We start from the raw sequence: 25729 nt of genomic DNA, 5'->3' as shown, positions 1-25729 counted from the left end.
CAATGGAAAATAGAGCTGCCTGGTGAAAAAATTGACTGTCATCGCCATGAATTAAACCAGGAATTTTCCCTTGAGGCCAGCGATGGTCTGATCACTGAGCTACGGTGTAGCTTTCACCCCAGCACGGACCGTTCATACCTCCACCGTGACTGAAGCCCGGAATCTGGCCTGTAATGAGTTATGCTTTAAACATCTGAGCCAAGGCCGAACCCAGAAGGCGCTGACGTCAACAACAGCTTTCAACACGTGCCACACATACTGATGGCACTTGCGTCTTTTTCCTTCCCCCGCCCAAGAAGATCAAGAAAAGTTTTATTTTGTGGAACGCGTTACCAGAGATGAAAAAAATAATTTCATGTAGGTTTGGGAGAACTTCAAAATAATTTCCAAGTATCAATCGGGAAAGTGATCACTGTCTGTCATCTCTAGTCTTACGTTCCAGAACCTGGCCGTGGTTGTTCCCCTGGGGGAGGGAAAAAGACCGAGGTGCAATCAGTATAATTATGTGGCACGTATTGAGAGCTGTATTTGGTGTGAAAAATTTGCAACCGCCTTCTAGGGTGGTCTTTGTCTCAAGTCTGGAATGGTTATAGCATTGCTCATCGCAGACAAGGCTTCGGGTTCGACTACTGGCGGGGTGGGCCTTTGTATCCTGTTTCAGGTAGTTCACAATCCCAGACAGATCATTTGAAGTTTTTGTTCGATTGTTCAATAGATACAACACCTGCGATGGTCACCGAAGATATCAACTGCATGTCTGAATGGCTACTGATTGCCAACTCCAGCCGTGCAACAGCTGCCGCCATTCTCAACACACCAGCTGCCATTCAAGCAATGTTAGATGAGAAGGTTGTGAAAATGCAACGGCACTTCGTACTGAGTCTCATATTGGGTTATGCACCGCAGCTTGCAACAGACCTTAAGCACTGTATCGGTGAGTGGGTTTCTTTCGTGACTTTTTTGTTATCTACATGCATTTAAATCCATAAAATACCGTCCAAGGATTGCAATAAACAGGACCAGCAAAAACGTCATTTCACATAGATTTTACAGAAATTTGACGAGACAATTCTTGAGAAAGTGGTGATGCACAGAGAAAATTAGATATAATTATAATAAGTATGATGGAAAAGTAATGTGAAGAAAAGTAATAGGTACACAGATGTTAAACGAAAATAAATAAATAAATTGAAACAAGGAAAGCGCATAACTTGTGCCCTACCGTTTTCCTTTTTTCAACAATAATAGGAATGATGAAAAATATAAATGTATCGAACTAACTTTCGCACACCGCTCATCAGGAAGCATCGTTGTATTGATTAACAAATTGCAAAACAGACAATTATCAAGGATGAGTAGCGATAAATAACACCTATACAATACCGATCATGTATCACTAGGTACTTCTGAAAGATATCATATGCGTGAAAGATAACAAGAATCCTTTATCATGGTCTGTGCTGCAGCTGGTTTTGTTTATTGCAACCCTTAAACTGTTGGTCAAAGACCATGATTGAGATACGAGAGGTACCTGGTTCAAGTCCTGCCTGGGAGCGTTTTTTCCAGCCGTGCTGCTACCCACAGTCAACTGGGAACTTGTGGCCAGACACAAGGGGTACATGGATGCAGCTAATGGGGCCGTTCTTGGCACTTGTGCCAGTGGTTGTGAGACTTATCCACTCACCCCCACCGTTAGGCGCTGCATCTGCCGCTAGGATTTACCGGGTGTTAGCGGCCGTCGTGAGTTCCCTTCGGGGACGGACACGATAATTTACTTTTTTTTTTTTTTTTAACTGTTGTCACATCACCGCCTTTTCATAAAATATTGTTCTATTCAATCTCCTGACAACATGCTGTTTCGGCCTTACTAGATACCCTCAGTAAACCTCTGAAATGCGTTAATATCAGAGCGCTCTAACTGCGAAAAACAAGGCGAGCTTTGCGCCAGGGCACACACCTTTACCGCTGTCCAGAAACGATTGCTCAGCAAACCAAGGCAAGGGAGCGTAATATTCAATCACCGGACAGCATGCTTTTTGGACCCTATCAGCTCTTGTCAGGTGGGCAACGTTAATGGCCAGACTGATCGCATTGAAGTCTACTGAACAACAAAGCATCCTTAAACCGGCTCGAAGCGCTACTGTAAACGTGCGTTAACTGAGATAGCACAAGAACAATTTTAAATTCATGAAAGTAATGACCACAAATAAAGATCGCTCCAGTAAGATAATGTATCATAAGACATCTTTCAGTCTCCTTCGCTTCTCCTGGTACGGAAGAGCTCTCCGCCTTTTCGGCTTCACTGTTGCTACCGTAACCTTTCAGAATTCTCTCATTTCTGCTATATGGGAGCATATGGGAGTGTATAGTTAGTGAAGAACCCGAGACTGTTGTTCCGTCTAGCTTCCCCTTGCTCGCCACCACAACATAGAATATGCCACTGCCCGCTGTCGTTGGCCCGCTCTGCTGCATCGCACGGCTCGTCGAACAAAGTAAAAGAAACAAACAGCAACCTTCGTACCTTTCTCCCTGTGAAGAGAGTCTGATTATGCGAAACGCTCTATAGCATCGGCTTGTTGAGCACTCCTTCTGGGTAATGTCAAATTGACCTGTCCTCGCTGTGTTCCTTTGCAATTCGACAACTCTGACCCAGCTTATTTTCAGAAGGTATACACTTGATTTGTTATTAACTGGTCTTAATTGTAATTGGTTCAACCAGTTGCTCCTAGCTCATGTCAGTGGCTCGAAAACGCAAAGAACATTCCATGTGAGAATGCTAAAGCAATGGATGGTATCATATGCACACGCATAACTAGATACAAAGATGTAAGTGAGGTTGGTCTAGCGTTCTAGGAGGAGCTAGACCAACGCCGCTTACATATCTATTCGGAGTCCCTAGTGCACACTTGATCACGTATTTGACACGGTTTGTACCGTTTTCTACGGAGGTTGAACAGTTTTAAGGAGCTTATTTAAGATAGGGAAAGAATATCCTGATGGCAGCTCGTGGCAGCAAAATTGGTTCAGATCATAAGATTTGCTGCAAAGAAACAATATATTTTGGAGATAAGGTATGATGTTTGCTTTTATAATACAAGTAGAAACAACGGAAGTGTAATGGACAAGAAGTAAAGTGTACATTAAGTGTGTCGGTTTTATTGCGGCTCCAATCCGCCAGTCAGATTGAGTCTGTGTAACGGATTCGACTTCATCAACAGACGAAGACAATACAAATGATAGCAAAAGACCTCAGGATAAGCGCAACACATTCGCCTCATATTCCATTGCGTCTAAGGCGCAATTACACTTTATGGTCACATGTATTCTCCCATACTATCCTAATAAAAACCATTTTAATCTCCTTCTTTGCAATCCTAACAACTTCCAGGTCGCAGATCATCTTGCCCCACACAAGACTTAGCGAGGCTTCTACCTTGCTCAGTTGATGGAGAATGTGTGTTCAACACTACACAGCAATCTGCTGTTTGCGTTTGTGAGGCAGGGCTAACTGGAAGGAGGTGTGATGTAGGTGAGATGCAATTTCCTTAGTAAAACCAATCTTCGTCAGGGATAGGGGTCAGCGGGTGATGCTGGAATTAAATTTTAAACTTCGAGGCGTTATAGAGCATTCAATGCTTCTTTTATGGCATAACCAAAGCATTATGTAAAGTATTTAAAAATTTAAAAAATTGAAGAATGCTTCACGCAGCTTCATTACACTTGAACTTGCTTGCAGGCAACCTGCCTACACTCAAGAGAGCACTGCATTTCACACAAATCCATTGGAAGTGTCGTTTCATTTTAAATTATGTAAAGTATTAAATAGTGAAAAGCCGAGCTTTCTCCTGGGGATTTAGACTTATTATTACGATTCTGCGTACCTTTTGAATGCCATCTTCCATAACAATGTTTGATGTGTCTTACTAACTATCCCTGAGCATTATGCGAGCATTATATGTTTAATTTTAGGGCATTAAAAAGGCATTATGTAAAGCGTTAAATAGTGAAGAACCGATAATTACTCCCTGACCCATAGTCAGGGCTTTTGCCAGTTGTCCCTCAACCAAAATAATTATATTAAATTGAAAAGCTTCTCAACTTCAAGGAATTTTGTCTTGAACAAGACAATACTGATCTTGTGCTTATTCAATCTCACTAAATCATTAATTTCTCTCTCAATTGATCCCGAATAGACATTGATGAATGTGCTAGGCCAGACCTGAACAATTGTGATCAACCAACTGTAGCATCATGCGTCAACAGTTACGGGTCATTCGCGTGTGAGTGCAACACTGGATACGATGGCAACGGACGCGTATGTACTGGTAAGTCCACTGAAATCTAAAATTCTTCCTCTGTCCAGACAGTGCTCGACTCACTATAACACACTGGGCCCAACTAGGTTTTGCTTGCTACTCGAGTCCCACGCCTTGCGATCCTTGGGCAAGCATATTCTAACATCAGCAGGAAATACCCATGCAATAATAGCAGAACTCGCCTAATACGTAACCTGATAACACGTACACGTGGTTAGTATTGGCATTCCCCGCGCACGCATGTGTTGCACTATACTGAGATATGTTTGGATAAGCTGCTTTATCGCAACGCACTTAACTACGGAAAAGGGGGAAACAAAGCAAAAACAAAACAAAGATCCAACAACGAGTGTGCAGGACATGTCATAGTGGTGTGTTGTGGGTTTGTATCTGCTATGTATTCCACTTCGCTGCCTGTCCAGATCTAGATGAATGTGCAGCTGGTGAACATGAGTGTAATGAACATGCAATGTGTAATAACACTGTTGGATCATACTCTTGTTACTGTCAATCTGGATACAAGGGAGATGGTACTAACTGCGAAGGTAGGTGTGAAATGTCTGAAGAAAGTGCTGAACTTTCTAAATTTCCTTCATCTTCAACCTCTGCCATAAGCAACTATACCAAGTGAGATTCCAGCCATTTTAGGTTTATGTTTTATCTAGTAACGTGACTTAAGTGGCATATCAGGATTTGCTACATGGTCCAGTTGCCCATGTCAGAGTATATACCAGGGTGTAAGTCGCAAAGTAAAACCGTTTTGCCAAGATACTTGCACAACAAAATGAATGAAGCAGGGTATTTCTACAAAACCAACATGCATGCACTCCTATTAGCCTCGAGTAGAATTTTGTTCATGGTGTTTCAAAAGGGGTCAGTCTGTCTTGAAATCAATATGGATAATTTCCAATGCATGATCAGTTATTGTTGCCGTTAATTGTGAATCATTTTGGCAAGTAACACATAAACAGATGATGTTTTTTACGAGGATTTTAAGAGGCTTGCAGAATTTGAACCCTAAATTGTGTGTGTTTTTGCAGTTGATATATGCGGATCATCTGCCAGCAGCCAACTCTGTTACCAAATTGAGGATATGAAATCCTACAACAAAAACCTGGAAGGGAAGCTGGAGGCTAGGGACATTCAAATTAATCAGCTGCTCTCCGATGTGAAGATACTGACAACCATTTTTATCCAACAGAAGACGAAGATGGATCAAATGGAAATCGAGGTAACATATTTATGAATAACGCGCCTGCTGGGTTAGCTATACTTCTAGATTAAGGAGAAGGCTTGAAAGTTTACGGTCGCACACTATGCTATTTGCCTAGCTCTTCCTAGATTTTGTTCGAACTGATGAAAACGTTTTGGGAATACAATAATGCAGCCGATCTGTTTTAATACGGCAACTCTCGAGGAGGCGGGACCTCTATTTTCCCATCGCTTACTCTCTGAATAGACACTCCTGCCGATGCCGTCTACTCAGACCGTCAACACCGTCGCCTTAGCACTTATTTTGCACTTCTTCAAAGTCCTCTGTTAATGATCTCAGCATTCCATTTATACAACAACCGCGCCCATTAAAACACAGCTATCTACCCGATCCTTACATTTCCGACACATTAGCAGCACAACCACAAACATTCAAACTATATTCCGACTGCCCTATGCCTACCGACGACAGTCACCACACGCCGAACACGTTTGGGCATGATAACGTCTTTCTCCTGCCGACTGGATGCCTGTTCAGCGGTCTCTTGCTGTCCACGCATCTTTTCACGAAGTCGGCGAGTCTCCAAATTACGAAATACTTGCTCCGTTGTTTCTTGTTTTCGGCTTAGACTTTTGCAGGCATGGTGACTCTCGAGGCGTCATCTTCTGCTCTCTGTATAGGCACTCTTGCCGACCCTTTCTGCTCTGAGACATTCCCAGCCCATTAGCGGCATACCAAGAAAAAGTCGAGGGTTAATGCGATAATACGGCACCGTCTACCACCCTGACAACCTAGCCAAAAAAAGCATAGCGATGTTAAAACATTTCATTTCTCCTATTTTTCGAGAGACAACATGGGGTTCGAATCCGCGCAATCGCCCTACATGCATTCGCCCGGTCCACTTCGCATACATGCATATTCCTCCAATTTCCTTAACGTTATGGTCTTGCATTTGGAAATCCTATTTGAATAACGTGACCAGCGGTCTTTTATAGTACTGTCCGGGACAGAAATCGTTTACAAAGCTACGGGAATAATCTGATTGAGCAGAGTAGCAATCGGTCATAATCGATTGCTCTGGCCGCTGCTTGCCGCATGTGTGTGGACCACGTGAACCGAGTAGGGTATACCGCGAACCGAGCCGGGTGTACAGCTGGCGGTAGCCAACTCAGAATGGCCGCTGATTGGTGGAAATCACCCAAATCGTACCCTTCCATGGGATAAAGCTATATCTCACACTATGTCTCAAGATGATGTGTGCCTGACGCCACTCCAGAATACTATGAAACACATTTCAATTTAGGAACAGTTCATGTCAAAGAATTCAGCCCTAAGAGCACAGGAATGGAAATGAAGGAAAACTGCTTTCGAATTCGAACAAAATGCGCTCCAAGCATTCATGTCAACATAAAAACATGAAGTAGTACTACCTCCGACAAGCGAAACTTGGCGCGTTTTTTTGTTGATTTTCTTGTGTTGGTACCACAACTAACGTCACAAGGCTGTGAGGAACTCGTAGATCTACGACCTACTTGTAGCTCCATGCAACCGGTTGCAGGTAGCCAAGCGACGAGCTGTTGAGTGGCACATGGCTCAGAGGCAAGCCAGTCTCTCGTGTACCAGCAAAACAGTGCGCGCGTCCCTTCTGCGAAGAAGAATCGTCGTGCTTTCGCGTTGTAATGGAAACCAAGGAGTTCTCTCTCTCTCTCGACTTGGTCATTCCGCCAGCACAGAGTCCATACGTCCATTCCAAACAATCCTAGCGTCTTTCAATAGCCACCAGAGCGATGCGTCTCTGGTGGCTAAGGAAAATCGCCGGGAATTCCTGCAGGCAATTTTGGGCAGTTGGCGAGAATACCCGGCAAAACAATTTGAGTCCAGGCGCTTGTGGAGGTGTTGCACAGTTCTTAGCACGTCAACCTGGATAGTGGCGGCGGAAATGACTACCCTCGACACCGTGGCTCCAGCACAGCACACAGGAGCGACATCGAGATTTTCAGAGCGATTACAATAGAGGTACTTGCTGCAACAGAATCCGCTCTAGTCGAACTTTGGTCTCAAAACAGGAACAATTCTTCTCCAGACGAAACTGTGATCTCTGAATCAGAGGAGAGTGATTCAGCCGAACAGATGTCTCTAATGTCCTTGTTGAGCAATACAAAATTGAATTTTGGTGAGTCAATCTTTAGTTTTGATTGTAAAGCGAGAGTTATTTCTAGTAATTTGAAGTAAAAAACGCGCCAAGTTTCGCTTGTCGGAGGTAGTACTTTTTCCATTATAATTATAATTATCAAACTCTGTTGGAATATGAACAAATAGAAAAAAGAGTGGATCGGAGTAAATTTTCCCCCTATATCCTAGTTTCTTTATTATCGTGTTGAATTCGCCCGTAAAAGAGGCTGAACAGAGTGGATTAAAAGATTAAAAAACATGCAACACAATGCAACTCCCTGCAAGACCGGACCAATATCCTTAACAATAACATCCCACACGCTAACATATCATCATCCCTCTGGTGAATAAAAGCCCGTTGGTTTGTGCTTTGGTTGCACTTCCAATATTTCCCAGACCAAGCAACACTTCAGGATCATCCAGCAAAATTCAGCTGAACAGTTTTCAGCAATGAATGCCACTCTGCAAGAAGAAGAGCACAAGGTTAGGATATCAATCCAGTATCTCAGGCATGTGAAGACTATCAAATATGTCCCTATCATAGTATTACAAGTAGAACATTTATGGAGAGCCAGGAAAGCCGTATTTTGCACTGTCGAAAATGGCGCTCGAAATGTCCGGGTAGTGGAAATTGTTGCAGAATTTAAAAACATAAATGACCTATGGAAACGAGACCTAGCACGACTCAAATTCGGAATGCAAAGCGAGCGCTCATAAAGCGCACGCAGGGTAACTAAAACAAACAACCCCATGTCGACATCGTCTCCACGCAGAGCCCCGCCTACATTAAATAAAAAAACAATGGCCAACACCTGTAAATATCACTGGACCGGACTTGAATGGAGAGCCAAGGATGAATTTATAAGAAATAAAAGGACCAAAGAAATACAAGTTAGAACCTTCCAATTTGGAATGCAGTTGGAGTGCGCATCGAAGATGTGCTAGAGCTGTTAGCCAGTTAGTTGTTGAATGTCAGGATCGTCCGTCAGTGTCGTGCCATACAACGTTATCGCATGAGCTAATTGTTTAGTGGCTGGTGGTGTTTGTGGACATTATAGCATAACTTGTAGTTCCTTAGTCCTTTTTCTTTCTTTTAAGTCATTAGATTGCATCGCAAAATGTCCATATCGGTGTTTGCTGTTGGATCCTGACTTCTTGAGAAGGGAATTTGCGTAGTTAATTATTGGCTTTATTGCAATGTAGTCAGTGGCAATGTAGCGAGAGAACCTTTTTCAAAAATACGAAATAGATAAAGTACCTCCTTCCCGCTGTAGCCCTTTAAATAAAATTAAAAAACCTTGGCTATTTTTCGACGCGATTATATGCCCATCTGATGTCCTCACAGACCAAGCAGCAATTGAGAGCCATCAGGCAACATTCAGCTAAACAGTTTGCAGCAATGGACGCTACTTTAAAGGAGGAAGGGCAGAAGGTAAGTTAGCTACTGCAGGACTTGAGATATCTGAATCCAAAGGTTTCGTTCATAAGATATAATTATTCAATATCATTGCTAGTACACTGGACATGGATACTGGATAACTGTACTCAGTAACTCTTTACATTTTACAGGCTATGTGACGAGCCTTTGATAGGCGAAACAGCTGTCAGAAGGAATTTTTTTACCTGTGACACCTTCGTTGTTTGAAGTTATTGGTGTGAGTAATGGATACCGAGGGTAGCAATGGTCGGCTTTAGATCGCATGGAGGAGATTTAGTTTCTTGTATTATTCAATAGCCAAAAGGTACCGTTCAACCGTTTATTGATAGGCTATGTTTTATTCATACAAAGAGAAAGACCAAGGAACTACAAGTTGCGATATGCTGTCCACTAACACCGCCAGTTACTAAACAATCAGCTCATGCGATAACATTGGTCGTAACTGGTGGTGTTAGTGGACAATATAGCGTAACTTGTAAATCCTTGGTCTTTCACTTTGTATGAATTAAACCTTGGCTCTCCATCTGAGTCTCTGGTTTATTTTATTTCGAAAGAAAGGTGTCAGCACCGACCCAATGCACACAGTCAGGAAAACCAATTTATGAACCGAACGTTTTCGTTCCCTTCTCGACATGGGTAAATACAGGGAATAATGGAAAATGTCAAATACAGCAACTTATACAGCAAAAGCTTATATTGAGAACTCAAGCTATACACACCTGGCAATATGGCGGTAAACACACGCCTGCCCACACACGCTCTCTAGGCTGCAAAGTTCTGGCACAGAGCTCTCCTTCTCACCACCACCACCATCAGTTCGCGCCTAGCGCCTGGTCGATGCATGGCTGGCGGTATCCGGCATAGCAGGCTGGTACATCAAGTAGCGCATGCAGCCTAGAGAGCGTGTGTGGGCAGGCGTGTGTTTACCGCCATATTGCCAGGTGTGTCTTTACCACCATATTTATCAACCATAAGTACAGCTGCAGTGGTGTCTTCAATTTCATTCTCACCCTACACAAGTGGAAAAAATAAAATTCAGCTGAAAAGTCAACAACAGGGTGAAGGTGAAGAAATGACTAAAACATTGTGAAAACATCAATGAGAAGAAGCATTCCTTACACTTTCACGAGGATTAGCGCCAAACAACTGAAGCAACAAAACATTTTCCTTCTGGACACACAGTTCAGGGGACAACTTGCGAATATATAACGCTTCCAAAACAGACAAATGTAATACAGATCTGCCACGGGCCAAAACTGAGAAAACATCATCTCTGTACAACTCACGACAACTATCACCAACCGCCAGATGACTCTTCATCGCCGATTGCTGACTGTTGGAATTTCTCATCTTTTTGTCACCTTCGATGTCGCATTTCTTGACTTGTCCCTTCTTCTGGGCAGTCGCCTTGTTGTCACTTCCGATGCTGCAGGTCCTGACTCGTCCCTTCCATCACACCGCCCGGCCACTCGTCCGGTGTCTGACTTTTCCGTTGTCTTGATCACTGGCTTTCGTGGTGGTCTTCCACGCTTTCTCCCACTTACGCTCGTTGTCACTTCCAGTATCGTCACCTGTTCCTCTGCTCCAGTACGCATCCTCACCTTGCTACGAATGAATCGTCGACTGGGTGTCCCTGGCATTGTCTTCTTCGATGTTGTTTTCACAGCTCTGCACCTCTTTGCTTTGCTGACTTGGGCCGGCCCAAGCCCAGCACATGCCGTAGATGAAGAAGTTTGTTGTACTGCTGCGCCAGACGAAACCTCGGACTGGGACAATGCTTCACGTGACGCAACCTCAGTTGATGCACATTTAGGAGGGCGACCACAGTTCTGCATATGTCGAGAAGGAAGTTCACCATATTGTCACTGCGTCTTATCCGTGCGTCAGATTGTATGTCGCGTTTAGGACGCCTCGTGCATTCAAGGTGCTGAAGGATGTTCTGCCTATCCTTTCCACAAGTAAACTCATCTACTTTTTTCAATGCCGGCAGTGTGAGAGTCGGTATGTGGGCAGAACTGTTCAGCACCTGGGGCACGAATCCGTCAGCATGTACCGCTGAGGTTAGTCCCGGTACACGCACATGATTCTCGTCCTTGACGTGCTCGCCCTCCTAAATGTGCGTCGACTGAGGTTGCGTCACGTGAAGCAGACACCGGACAAGTGGCCGGGCGGTGTGATGGAAGGGAAGAGTCGGTTCTCGCTCCACATATACTGGCATACAAAGAGACATAGCCAGCGATAGCGACAACACACAAAGTGAATGGTAGTTGGCCGCAGCCGGATGTGGTAGTTGGCCGCAGCCAGATGTGAACCTGATAACGAGTGAGGTATGGAAGCAAGCAAGGACAAAGAACAGAGTGTCTCAGATAGAATAGGCGTGCCAGTGGATAGCAGAAATAGGCCATGATGCAGAACCACTTGGGACCGTCAGATAAATTTTCCTGGACCGAGCCAGCCGGAAAAAACCCTCGCGCACACGGACGCATTTGCGAGGGAAAAAACCGGGTGTATATCTCCAATGGCGATCAGGCATCATATAGGCATGGCAAGCACATCACGGCAAACAGTGATAAAAAGCATTGATAATATGCACAGAAATAAAGGGTGGGAGGGCAGGGACACTGGTGAGACTCAAAACTGACTGAAGACGTCAGGAAAATAAGCGACAACAAATAACACACCAGATGCTATATTTGCAACTGAAAATATTTCGCTCTCGCTCCGCATATACTGGCACACACAGAGACATAGACAGCAATAGCGACAACACACAAAGTGAAGGGTAGTTGGCCGCAGCCAGATGTGACTCAGAAAAAGCATAGCACGGCGAAAACGAGAAAGAAGGCAGAGAGATGCAAACAAGACAGGAAGACTCACAGAGAGCGAGTACGGAACAAAACGAGTAGGCTATGACCTACACAAAGTTTCTCATAGTCCAAGGACCTAGCACCCTGATCTGGTGCAGTACGTCCCAGTTCAGTGCTGAGGAACCACCCACCAAACTGAGTGTGAGAGCATGTAGGGTGTCTATAGTAGTTCAGGTGTCAGGAACTGGCCAGCCAGCAGTTTATAGTGATACGTCCACGCAGTGCACATGAACAAGGCATCTGATTCTCAAACCTGACTGAACAGCAGGTGGCGACTATAAAGATCACAGATAGCAGATATATCGGGTCAGTTTGGGCTGTACAGGATCAACCTTCTCATAGCCAACCCCTGAAGTACTCTAAAGCAGGGAGTGGAGAAGAGAAAGGAGAATGAACATGCAGGAAAAGCACACAGAACAGCAGAGTAAGTCATCTGGATGCAAAAATCATGTACAGGGTTGTGCCACAAACAGACTCGGGACAAGTGAAAACCGATAGGGCCGGTATGATTAAAATGCACAGCATAAAATTGTTAGAATTAATCCAGGAATATTCACACAGTGCCGCCAGGCCTCACACAGAACACACAGAGCCTATGCAAGAAGCCAGTAAGTTAGGTCTGATCTGACTTTGCAAAGTGCATGCAACACCTGTCCAATCGGACTGGTACAGTGGGCCTATTTTGACTTCGCACAGTAGAGAATGAACTCCTCAAGTAAGACTTTCCTACTGGGATACAGCTGACACCACACAGTATGCAAGGCACTCCTCCAATAGGACAGATAATGATACTGGAACTCAACATTTAACTCTCGGTGACCGAAACGTATAGCCAGTAAGATCATTCTACTTGGACCCGTCCAACCTGGTACATGGCGAACGCATTCATTCATCGAGACGGTCATACAGACTCAACTGACATCGCACATTGCACAATACGTCAACTACATGTAGTAAGCCATTGATATTGGGAGGTGGCGGACATTACACAGTACCCAATACACCCATAGAGACTGATATGCGGGGACCCGTCTGACATCGTATAGTACACAATCTGATGACCGAATAAGACATACTGGAATGAACTCCTCCAGTAAGACATTTTGACAAGGACACAGCTGACCCCACGCAGTATGCAAGGCACTCCTCCAATGAGACATAATGATACTGGAAATCGACGTTATAACTCTCGGTAAACAATACGTACATCCGGTAAGACCATTCTACTGGGACTCAACCCAACATTGTACGTGGCGTAATGCACTCATTCTTTGAAACAATCGTACAGAGACACAACTAACATCGTACATTGCACAATACGTCAACTAGTAAGACATTGATATTGGGAGGTGGCGGACACTGCCGGGCTGGAAGTGCCTTATGTTGTACGTTGCATAAGGCGCTCATCCAGTGAGACAGTTACATGGGCACTCATCTGGTGTTGCACAGTGTAGAACGCAATCATCCAGGGCGACAGATCTAGAGGAGTTCGTCTGGCATTGGACAGTGCGCAATGTACTTTTCCGGTAAGACAGTTATACCGGGCCTCTACCGTCATCTCGCAGTGCACAATGCACTCTTCCAGCAAGACAGTTATACTGGGGATCCTCCGTCATCTCCAGCGCACAATGCACTCTTCTAGTAAGACAGTTATACTGGGAATCCTCCATCATCTCGCAGTGCCCAATACACAGTGTTTGGGGGAATTCACCCCTCATCATTTGAGCTTGAGTAGGCTGAGGAAGATTGTGCCTGAAGAGCACCACTTATATAGTGCTCTCCAGGCACAAACATCACCAGGGATACAAACGTACAGAGACACTCCGTTTTCAGCGCGACAAACACCTCGTGAACACCAGATAGCAGCGTGAGTCAGTGTCGCTGCTGGACGGTGAGAACAGACGTCGAAGACCCTCGGTCATTCGCAACGCTGTCACCTCCAAACCAACTGGTCGCAAGCCCGCGCTGGGCACAACGGTACGAAGTAGTGGTTGTGACTTCGGCGATGAATTGAAAGAAAGGGTGGCTCCCCACACTGGAGCTCGCGCTATTCCGCCGACTTTACTTGACACTTGACTGATTCACAACTGCCATCCAGAGCACACGAGAAGTCCATCGAACCTTCGACTCGGCAAACCTTCAAGAAAGCACCACACCCTGCTCGATACACAGTGTTCACGAGGTGTTTGTCGCGCTGAAAACGGAGCGTCTCTGTAAGTTTGTATCCCTGGTGACGTTTGTGCCTGGAGAGCACTATATAAGTGGTGCTCTTCAGGCACAATCTTCCTCAGCCTACTCAAGCTCAACTGATGAGGGGTGAATTCCCCGAAAAACTGTGTATTGAGCAGGGAGTGGTGCTTTCTTGGAGGTTTGCCGAGTCGAAGGATCGATGGACTTCTCGTGTGCTCTGAATGGCAGTTGTGAGTCAGTCAAGTGTCAAGTAAAGTCGGCGGAATAGCGCGAGCTCCAGTGTGGGGAGCAAACCCTTTCTTACAAATCATCCCCGAATTCGCAACCACTACTTTGAAATGAAGAGTGTGATAAGTAAATTGGAACTCTGCTCAAATACAGCATAATTGAATGAAGCAAGCACTGTCATACAACATGAGTGCCATACACTCTCAGTAGTATGAAAGAAAGGAAATATGGTGGTCCCCAGTTCCAAGGTTTCGGTAAGTTATGCAACGAGCCCTTTTGCATGGTTGTTGTAGACCCCAAAGGAAAAATACTTGCAAAATTTGGGCGAAATCGGAGAGATGGCCCAGGCTAGCTTTTCTGGTTTTCTCAGACATGCTCTCTTAAACCGGTTCAATGAATTTAAAAAAGGTCTGATTGCTCTAACTGTTGTAAATCCAGACAGCAGTGCACAATGCTATCATTATGAATTTGCTGGTAACCTTGAGGAGTGCTGCCACAATCCAGGGTGGACGAGCATAATACTCTATCTTCGGACTTCTACCTGTTTAGACTTTGTTAGATCTCGCCAGTGGAACTCATAGTCACTGGCCAAAAGGATCGCACGACATATTTTAACCCGCTAAAAGCAATATTGTCAGGGTGGTATAACTGCAATAAAGATAGCGAGCCTTATGCAAGGAACATAACTTTGAGGCTAACCAGAAAGAATGGTGAACCAAGCCGGGACAAGGCAGCACAGTAGTCAATCTGATTAGAACAAAACTACCCAATACTGTAGAATGGTACAAAAGCATAATGGAAGTGAGATAATGCATGTAACTTCGTTCTAAAATCGTTAGTGCATGGCAGGGATGGTCTTATGGCTTGTTTGTGCCCTTCAGGGTAGCCCTCGGGCCTACGGCCCTCAGGCTAACCTGTCGGGCAGTAACAAGCCATAAGGCCCTTCCTGCCATGAACTAACCTATAATTAAAACTAGTTGTTTAAATCTTCTTTGATCTCAGCGGAGCTCAGAGTCATTGGCTTAATCGATCGCAAAGAAATCTAGTGAATGACTATGCAATTATAAACTTGCACCAGGCAGTAAGAGCCAGACCGCAGGAATCACCTAGCAAACGTTAGGTATAGCGGTAATCTAAATCGACCGAAGAATTCTAGTGCATAATCTATGTGACCACACTTGCAGTTTGTGCAGGTTGGTGCACACAAGTTGTAGCAGCCACATGATTTGAACCAGAAAGGGTTAAATTTGTATTACAGAAAAATAAGCATAAGAAACCAATAAGCATACCACCAAAATGTGTGATCAACAATGGCTATTGTATTGGGTCCCACATGTCATGTGGGACCCAATGCCATATTCTTTGTTGATCACACTTCCTAAACATTGCACTGTCTATCAATGTCTTCACTTGTACGGTGTGGTGTGGTGGCGTGGAATTGGAAGCAGCAGCTTCTCCAATCAATTCCTCCTTTATCTTACCTTTCCCCTAGTTTGTTGCTGGAGAAGTTTCGGTGGAGTTGTGTTCATGTGGTGGACCAGTTAAGTACCTTCATTACCTTTCAACACAGGGCTTCTTTTCCCGCCACTGCGTTGCCCTGGTGAACCAGACTCACCTCTGGTTATTCACACCACCCCATGAGAATCGGTTGAATCGATTTCGAACCGATTCCAGGGCTCGTGAAATGAAAATCGAACGACTTGAATGCACGAGAATCCAATCATGAATCGATTCAAGATCGAACGCACACAACGTGTTCCTCATACTTTCCCTCGTGGTAACGCATTCATGGGAATATTCTGTGGTATACCCTACGTATTCATGTTTTAATCCACACATCTACAGTACCACCTCCACTGTTCAGTACCTTGGGATAAGACAAAGATCCCGAAAACTGCTTCTGATCTCCATTGTGAGGGTGGCTTCATCTTGAATGCTTGTTATTGACAAGATAATATAATTATGGTACCGAGTACATGAAAGGTTGGACTCGGCATTTAGCCAGAAGCTCGACAAGTAAGCCAGCAACTGCAGGGTTATCTATCTACTCGATATCCGGATAGCTGGCCATTCCCCTCGTTATTATTAGAGATCCTCAGCAAAGCTCAGAGGTACTGGCCAAACTACACGCAATGAGTGTTTGTCTTCGACAAGACTTTTAACCCGGCTCAAAGCCTTACAAAGTCTGAATGCTCTAACTATGAAAAGGCGACGAGGGGACAATAACTTATTACTGCGATTAATAGTATAAGTGAAGCGGACATTACAACATGATGAATGAGAATACATGTATCTAAAATGTTTGTTCCTACTCTATTTTCTTGAGACTATCATCAGGGAAAAATCGTCTCACAATAGAGGCTATACGGAGAAACAAACTACTTATAGGTTATAGGATAGTGGGAAGTATACAAGGTGAGTTTCTTTGTGTGGATGTATACAGCTTCCAAAACATTCAGCAATCTGGCACTGCGTACACGTGACAGTGCTAGATTGCTGAATGTTTTGGAAGCTGTATACATCCACACAAAGAAACCCAACCTTTGCAAGCAGAAACAAATCGTATACAAGGTGAGGTGTGAAAAAAAACTAAAGTGGGAGAGAAGACGAAAGAAATTAGAAGAAAAGATGTGATAGTGTTCCGACGATGTGAGTTCCTACAAAAGGTGAGTGAAATAAAGGCTTGGAAGCAGGTGAATGTGATAGAGTGAGAAACTGTGAGGTGTAGGTGTATGCGAATGAATACGTGTGTAAATGCTAGGTGAAGAGTCTCGGTTTTGTGACATTTTCTTTCTGATTGCATAGATTAGGATTGTGTTTACGGATGAAAACAGCTTCTAATACCTTAAGTTCACGAAACCTATGAGCACGGCACAAAACAGTGAAGTATGAATCGTCATACACTGAGCGGCATTGGCTACTAGACAAGAGGTGTTTCTTAATTGCTGACCCTTTCATTGTGCTCTCACCTTCAGTCCGGTCATCTTCATCTTGGTTGTCCAACTCACTCTCTTCATCACTGCTCACACCTTCTTCATCCTCTTCCTCTTCCATCCCGTCCTCTGCATCCGACGACAATCCCACGCTACTGCTCGCTGCCAGTCCATGTCCGGTTGTAGATGCCATTACCAGCGCACGAGTCATGCTCCTTGTTACTGGTCTCCGTACCTGTGCTTGACCATTTCCTGCAGTCTCACGTACCTGTGTACTTGTAATGGGTTCAACCGGTACTGTAATAGTGTGGTTCTGTTGTGCAACTGGCACCTGTTTGCGGGGACGGCCTCGTCCAGGTCGCTGGGCTCTGGCTGCATCTGACAATAGGTACAATGGTACATGTTGTTTGATGCGTGCGTTCAGGTGCTGAAGGGTTCTTCCTACATATCGGCTATCACAATGCCGACATTCAAAATGATGGCTAATTAGTTGGGTAGGAAGAACATCCTTCTTCACCGTGAACGCACGGGCCGTAGTAAAGACTGTTGTCAATGCTGTGGCAAAATAGGTTTGTCTGACCACAGTCCTCACGGCGCGGGCCACATCCAGCGAAATTTGACCTTTCCGTGGAAGTCGTAAAAACACACGACATGGGTCAGGTGCTAACTCTGGCTCGGCAGCCTGAACATCACGTTCGCTAAACAGCTTACCGAGGAGCTGAACAGGATATCCATTCCGAACGAATACCTTTTTAAGGAAACAAAGCTCTTGCTGAAGCTTATCACGCGAGCAAATCCGCCTAGCGCGCATGATCAAATTTCGTACGAGATTGGTTTTGTATAAAGTCGAGCAATAGGAATCGTAGACAATGTATTGCCCAGTGAGCTTTGGTTTTCGAAACCTCACCTTGTATACTTCCCGCAATCCTATAGACCTATAAGTAGTTTGTACCTCCGCATAGCTTCTGTTGGACATTCTGGTACCTCAATCCTCCCAAACGCAATGCAGCAGATGGCGGGAACGAGTGGGGGGAAACATTTATTATGGTAGACGCAACGCAACGCAACAACTACATTATGAGAGAGAGAGCTCGACTGAAGAGAGTGATTCTTTGAAGAGAGAGGCAACGCAATATAAAGGGCCTGGGTAGCTATGGCAAACATGGGTGCGCAAGTAGCTACCCAGGCCACGGAACGAAAGGTGAGAATGACGTAGTACGGGTGCATGCAGGCCAGCTAGGGGAAATGGTATACTGTACGGGCGGAGGTACCTAACATACCTCCCCTGTGTAAAAAAAAAGAATCTCGCGTCCTTGCGGAGAGAAACAAAAGGAAAGAAAAATGAGAGAAAAAGATAAAAAATGACTGAGGGAGAAAAAAACACGCCCACACACACACACACATTGCACGCGCGCACGGATCTCACAAAAGTGTTTACTAGTATCATGCATTACAGTTATTGTTCCTGTACTTCTCTAAGTCTAAAGATAAGAATCTAGATGTGACCAGGAACCTACTGATACTGACTGCATGGCTGAAAATAGCGTAGTTGCTCTTCTGCTAAACAACAAAAATTAAAGCGTGGCTCACCATGATAGGACCTCTAATTTGGTAATATTTTATGAGCACACGCGCGCACAAACACTACAAAAAATTCACGAAATAAATAAACCGAAAATATATTTGACGAAGTAGGACGCACGAAAGAAAAGGGGGAGAGAGAGAGAGAGAAATAATGAGAAATAGCTGACCTGCACGTATTGCATGAGACGAGGTAGACATAGGCAAGATGAGGTTGACAGAGACGAGACGAGGTTGGCGTAGGAGAGACGAGGTTGGAGATGAGACGAGGTTGGAGATGAAACGAGGGTGGCGACGAGACGAGATTGACGTGACGAGTCGAATGCCAGGCGATAGAGCACGGAAATCCCAGGGTCGCGGGCTTCGGCAAAAGCCAGGCGCCAATGTTGGACATTCTGGTACCTCAATCTTCCCAAACGCAATGCAACGGATGACGGGAACAAGTGGGGGGAAACATTTATTAGGGTAGACGCAACGCAACAACTACATTAGAGAGAGCTCGACTGCAGAGAGCGATTATTTGAAGAGAGAGTCAGAGAGAGAGAGGCAACGCAATATAAAGGGCCTGGGTAGCTATGGCAAACATGGGTGCGCAAGTAGCTACCCAGGCCAACGGAACGAAAGGTGAGAATGACGTAGTACGGGTGCATGCAGGCCAGCTAGGGAAAAAGGGTATACTGTACGGGAGGAGGTACCTCACACTTCAATTGTGAGACGATTTTTCCCTCATGATAGTCTCAAGAAAATCGATTAGGAACATCAATTAAGATACCCGTATTCTCATTGATCATGTCGTAATGTCCGCTTCGCTTATATTATTTATCGCTTTAATAAACTTATTGTCTCCTCGTCGCCTATTCATGTAGAAATGCTCACCACACACTCTGCACATCAATATCCGCTGACTGCTGCTCTGAAACTGCAGACTTCAGTGGTAAAAACATGTACCATGTATGAGCGAGTACTCCCGAGTACGATTATATTTGTAAAATCCAAACGAGTATTCGAATATTCGGTATAATTGTTTCACTCCTAGTTCATTCGGTGCAAATATATACCCTAGTGGTTCACATGCGTTCACGCCAAAAGTAAATACTCAGTAAGGCGGCTTTAGTGTTTTTTATGCTCAATACTTGTATGGGATGTTACGATAGGATAAGTGGATTATACCAGTCGTGCCCCGTGTATAACATGTCCTTCATATTTTCCCTTATGCTATCGCTTTCATAACAATATTCAGTGTACTGTAAAACCGGAAAGTCTAACGAGACACAAAGTCTAACGTAACGACCAATTATTTCTCGTTTGTTGAAACAAATGTTATCGCTAGATGTCTGTGTAAGGATGGGCATACAGATGGATGGCCAGGTAGCCATCGTTAATTAAACTTTCTGCACGTAATCATGCCAAAATTCCAAAAAAGTTAAACCCTTTTGTTCGTTGAACTTTTCGGTTTTACAGTATTCCAATAATGCTCATGGTATAACCCACACATCTACAGTAGAAGCCTCCCTGTTCAGTAGCCTGTGGTGAGGCAAAAATTCAGAGAAGTGATTCTGATCCACATTGTTGGATACCTGTAGCTTCATCTTGGCTGCCTGCTGTTACCAGCATACCAAGAATGTACGTCAGGAATGTTCAGAGTTGCTGGCCAAACTAATCAATCAATTCTAATGAACAACAAGAATTTTTAAACCAAAGGAAAGCCTCAGTAAAGATTGAGCGATCTAACTTTAGTAAATCCAGAAAGCTTTGCACCATGGTATACGAATTTGGCGCTAACCAGAAATAACACTGCACCAAGGCAGGGTGGGGGAGCATAATACTCTGTCTCAAGAGCGCTAGCTGTTTCGACTTTGTTGGAACCCGTCGGCTGAGCTCAGAGCTACTGGCCAATACGATCGCAATGAAGTCATCGTTAAACGTGCTAAATACATCAATGTCCGGGTGCTATAACTGCTATAAACATATCGAGCCTTATGCAAGGAACATAACTTTGAGGCTTACGGGAAAAACTGCTCAACTAAGCCTGAGACGAGGGAGCATCACCTTCAATCTCCGTTTGACAAAGCGTTTCGATCTTTTTTGATCTCAGCGGAGCTCAGATTTCCTAGCCGAATCGATCGCAAAGAAATCTAATGAAAAACAAAGGCAGTTACAAATTGGTTCAAGGCATTGAAATCGGAGTGCTCTAACTGAGATAAACACAAAAAGCATAGTGCAAGAATCACCTGGCCTGGTTAAGCATAAACCAAATCCTCCCACAACTCAAAACAAGAAGTAAAGAGGAGTGTGCGAGAAAAAGGAAGGAATGCGAATGAAGTTACTGATGCCGATGTGGGTGCACATAGTTGGAAGCAGACAAGGATAAATTTGCAGTACAGAAAAAGAAGGAAATTGAAGAAAGAAAGGCCCACACCACGCATATTAGCAAAGGTGCATCCAATTCGCTGAACACTTTTTTAAGAAACTAAAAGTCATGGGAAAATATCATCATACAAGTCCGAGTGCGAGAAACTCAACGACCTTGCAGGTGAAATAGTTGAATCGAGTTTCGCAACAAAAGGTATGGATTATGCAATGGGTATGAGGGGTTTATCACGGATTATTTTCTATCTGAAGCAGGAGGAAATTATATTCCATGGTGCTGTCCTAAATATAATAGTGTGAGCAACACTTAACGCTCCGTTTTTCAATCTTTGCGAGACCCATGTGAACTGAGCGGGTATGCCTTTGAAGCAAAGAAGTTCAATCTTTGAATAAAGTGGGGCATTTTGTGAACCGAGGTGGTTATGCATGTAAGACTATGATTCAGACGATGTCTATAAAGGTAATATAGACCGACTGACGAAGCCTTTTCCTAGGCCTTTCCATCAAAACAGAATTCAAGTCCAGGTCAATGTTCTATCATTAGTCACAAGGTTGATAAATCACATGCACTTATTTTTACCATAGCCGCACCGAGAACGTGAGCAGTATATCCTAGGGTCACTAAGTCAGACAGAAACTATCAATGCATCAGCATAGACAAAGGTAAACACTCGCACTAATATCGATCCAGTCCGCTTTGTACATAGTATATTTTTGCAATACCCAGAACGTCACTTCCTTCATTTTCACAAGAAGTAATAATTATGAAGTAGTGGTTGCGACTTCGGCGATGATTAGTAAGAAAGGTTTGCTCCCCACACCGGAGCTCGCGCTATTCCGCCGACTTTACTTGACACTTGACTGACTCACGACTGCCATCCAGAGCACACGAGAAGTCCATCGAACCTTTGACTCGGCAAACCTGCAAGAAAGCACCACTCCCTGCTCAATACACAGTGTTTCGGGGAATTCACCCCTCATCAGTTGAGCTTGAGTAGGCTGTGGAAGATTGTGCCTGAAGAGCACCACATATAATGGTGCTCTCCAGGCACAAACATCATCAGGGATACAAACTTACAGAGACGCTCCGCTTCCAGCGCGACAAACACCTCGTGAACACCAGATAGCAGCGTGAGTCAGTGTCGCTCCTGGACGGTGAGACAGACGTCGAGGAACCTCGGTCATTCGCAACGCTGTCACCTCCAAACCAACTAGTCGCAAGCCCGCGCTGGGCACAACAGTACGAAGTAGTGGTTGCGACTTCGGCGATGATTAGTAAGAAAGGTTTGCTCCCCACACCGGATGGCAGTCGTGAGTCAGTCAAGTGTCAAGTAAAGCCGGCGGAATAGCGCGGGCTCCGGTGTGGGGAGCAAACCTTTCTTACTAATCATCGCCGAAGTCGCAACCACTACTTCGTACTGTTGTGCCCAGCGCGGGCTTGCGACTAGTTGGTTTGGAGGTGACAGCGTTGCGAATGACCGAGGGTCCTCGACGTCTGTCTCACCGTCCAGGAGCGACACTGACTCACGCTGCTATCTGGTGTTCACGAGGTGTTTGTCGCGCTGGAAGCGGAGCGTCTCTGTAAGTTTGTATCCCTGGTGATGTTTGTGCCTGGAGAGCACTATATAAGTGGTGCTCTTCAGGCACAATCTTCCTCAGCCTGCTCAAGCTCAACTGATGAGGGGTGAATTCCCCGAAACACTGTGTATTGAGCAGGGAGTGGTGCTTTCTTGCAGGTTTGCCGAGTCGAAGGTTCGATGGACTTCTCGTGTGCCCTGGATGGCAGTCGTGAGTCAGTCAAGTGTCAAGTAAAGTCGGCGGAATAGCGCGAGCTCCGGTGTGGGGAGCAAACCTTTCTTACTAAGTAATAATTATGTAAGAAAGGGTTTGCTCCCCACACCGGAGCTCGCGCTATTCCGCCGACTTTACTTGACACTTGACTGACTCACGACTGCCATCCAGAGCACACGAGAAGTCCATCGAACCTTCGGCGGAATAGCGCGAGCTCCGGTGTGGGGAGCAAACCCTTTCTTACAAATCATCGCCGAAGTCGCAACCACTACTTCGTAATAATTATGTATCTATTATTGCACGATTAAAGAGGTCACTATATTTCATAATTATATTGACCGATTATGAACGAGTAAAGGACCGAGGTTCCCCGAGGTCTTTTACGAGGTCTATATTTCATATATTGACCGATTATGAGGGCAAAAATCGATTTATCACGAAATAGCATACCTAAAACTGTTTTTGCTTTTGTATAGGAAGAAAGGAATACTATTGTAATAGTATAATAGTATGTACATATGCCGTTTACATTGGACATTACTTCTGTGTAAACCGAAGTTTTCAGTTGTCTCTTGTAGTATGTTCCCCAAGTTCTTTGACTGAGAATCTGACAGTTTGGGTTCAAATCCTAGCATTGTGCTTCAGATTTTTCTTCTTTCAGTTCTGATTTTTTTTCAAAGTTGAGGAAAAGGTTCTAAGTCCTCGGGCAAGTGGTCAAAAATAAGTGGTCCACATGATATATTGACCGCTTAGGCGAGACCAAAAAAATAGAGATTCCCGGGCCCTCCCGCCCCAAAATAGAGCCAAAGCCATTTTTTTTACAGTTCATACATGTACAGTACTGATCGTGTGAGTAGATCTGTGACGTGGAGTCACACAAACCCGAGCTTGTACGACTCCCAGATGTACAGATCAGGGCCATCGTTGGCCGAAATATAGAAAAATTGAACGGGTCAACCGCGTACCTGTTTTCTGTAAAAAATTGAATCATAATTACCGGAATTTTGTTCACGTGGGAAATGCTGTAAAAAAAGTTCAACATGGCATGCACACATATGGTCATGTACATACATGGGAAAAAATAAAATTCGCCCGCCCGCACCAATTTCACATGGGTCCTGCCCGGGAATCTCGATTTTATTTTGGTCTAGCCTTATATTGACCACTTATTATTGACCGCTTGATATTTGACCTATTAGAGATCGCAAGTTTCTGTGGGGGTCAATAATTTATTTATTTATTTTTTATATTTTTTATTGGGAACACAGCCCTACAAAGAGACATGTGGAGACAAACACAAGACAAGACACAGGGGATGTAGGGACGACGTGCCGATGTACAGGGAGCAACTCGACCGACCAGGGGTCTCGGCGTAATAAGAGAGTGATAATAAAATCATATTCTCGGGTATTATTTCTGTATAGTATTGGATTCAATAAGCAGGCTAATCACGCCCTATGAATACGACATTGCTATAAGTGTGACACTATAGTCACTGATGATCAAGTATTGTACTGTGTGTCAATGTGTTCACTTGTACAGTGTGGTGTGGTGGCGTGGAAGTCGTTCAGACAAACTACAGGACGTAACTATCGACCATCATGGAATGTGATGTACAACAAGACACGCAGTAACACAGTGTTGCGGGTAACCTACACGTCAGCATTCGGCTCTCACCGTACTTCTGGCTGGAATTCCTTCACTATCTCTATTCTCATCAACAACACTGAATGTCAAGATCCTGCTCCTATTCGCAGTGGTGGAAGCGGCTATACGAGTACTGGTGAAGATCATAGCGTGACTCCTGGTTCTATCAGTGGCATATGTAATATCAACATTGCTGGTCCACTCAAGCTATCCACGAAATTCACCCAGTACTCCAGTAGCCGTAACATGTATGATGGGTACAATCCTAATGGTGCTAACCGAGAGGTAGCCACTTTTCACGTTGAAGAACTGTGTAGTAACTAACGCATGTATTTCAATGACCCAGTTATTGTTATTCTTTTTTTTTCTTTATTTGTGAGGGATTTCCCAACTGGCATTGTTCTACATCATAGCATGTCGAAATGACACTTTCCAAAGTAGATTTGTAGTATTCGCTTACTTTCCTTTTCGCGGTCAAATGCGCTCCATATCAATTTGGAATCTACGAATATCTATGTAAACGTTGCTCATGAAATACACCTACACATGTATTGACTTGTACATGTAGTTTATTTCATTGTCAAAACTCTACAATCTAACGTTTCACTTACCAAGCGGTGTACTTGGAGTGTCATTTACCCTTTTGCGCCTGCCTCCCTTTACCGCCTGCCTCCCTTTTGCGTCTGCATCACTTTGGCGCCTTCCTCCCTTTTGCGCCTGCCATTTGTCCCTGCACTGTTTTAAAGTATTGCACATATTGTGAACCTTTTGGTTGTTCTGTTTTGTTTTCATCATGGTTTTGATACAGTCCTTTTATTAGCTCTGGGTTTTTTCTATAAAGAATATTGCTTTTTCGTAAACCTGGAGTGAGGCTGCATAGCCGTTCTGAATATTATAATGCGCATGTTTTCATTTCTTGTTGGCTGAGTTTTACGAAGCAAAAAAGAAATGTTGTTCTTTTTGAACGAACAGGTCAGGGACCG

At 44.4% G+C, this 25729-nt stretch overlaps 1 protein-coding gene across 1 annotated transcript; it reads left to right on the top strand.

Annotated features, from left to right (window-relative positions):
* Positions 1–714: 714 nt before the first annotated feature.
* On the top strand, positions 715–25729 carry LOC135806893 (uncharacterized). Its single transcript, XM_065321057.1, has 8 exons — positions 715–934; positions 3389–3529; positions 4194–4325; positions 4739–4861; positions 5357–5547; positions 8098–8184; positions 9047–9133; positions 24642–25729. The coding sequence occupies exons 1-8, from the start codon at positions 730–732 to the stop codon at positions 25068–25070; spliced, it is 1395 nt and encodes a 464-aa protein (XP_065177129.1). The 5' UTR covers positions 715–729; the 3' UTR covers positions 25071–25729.

This window comes from Sycon ciliatum, chromosome 1 (genome assembly GCF_964019385.1).
Source record: "Sycon ciliatum chromosome 1, ocSycCili1.1, whole genome shotgun sequence".
Taxonomy (NCBI): domain Eukaryota; kingdom Metazoa; phylum Porifera; class Calcarea; order Leucosolenida; family Sycettidae; genus Sycon; species Sycon ciliatum.
Note: the sequence above shows the minus strand (reverse complement) of the source record. Positions and strands in the feature narration are given on the sequence as shown.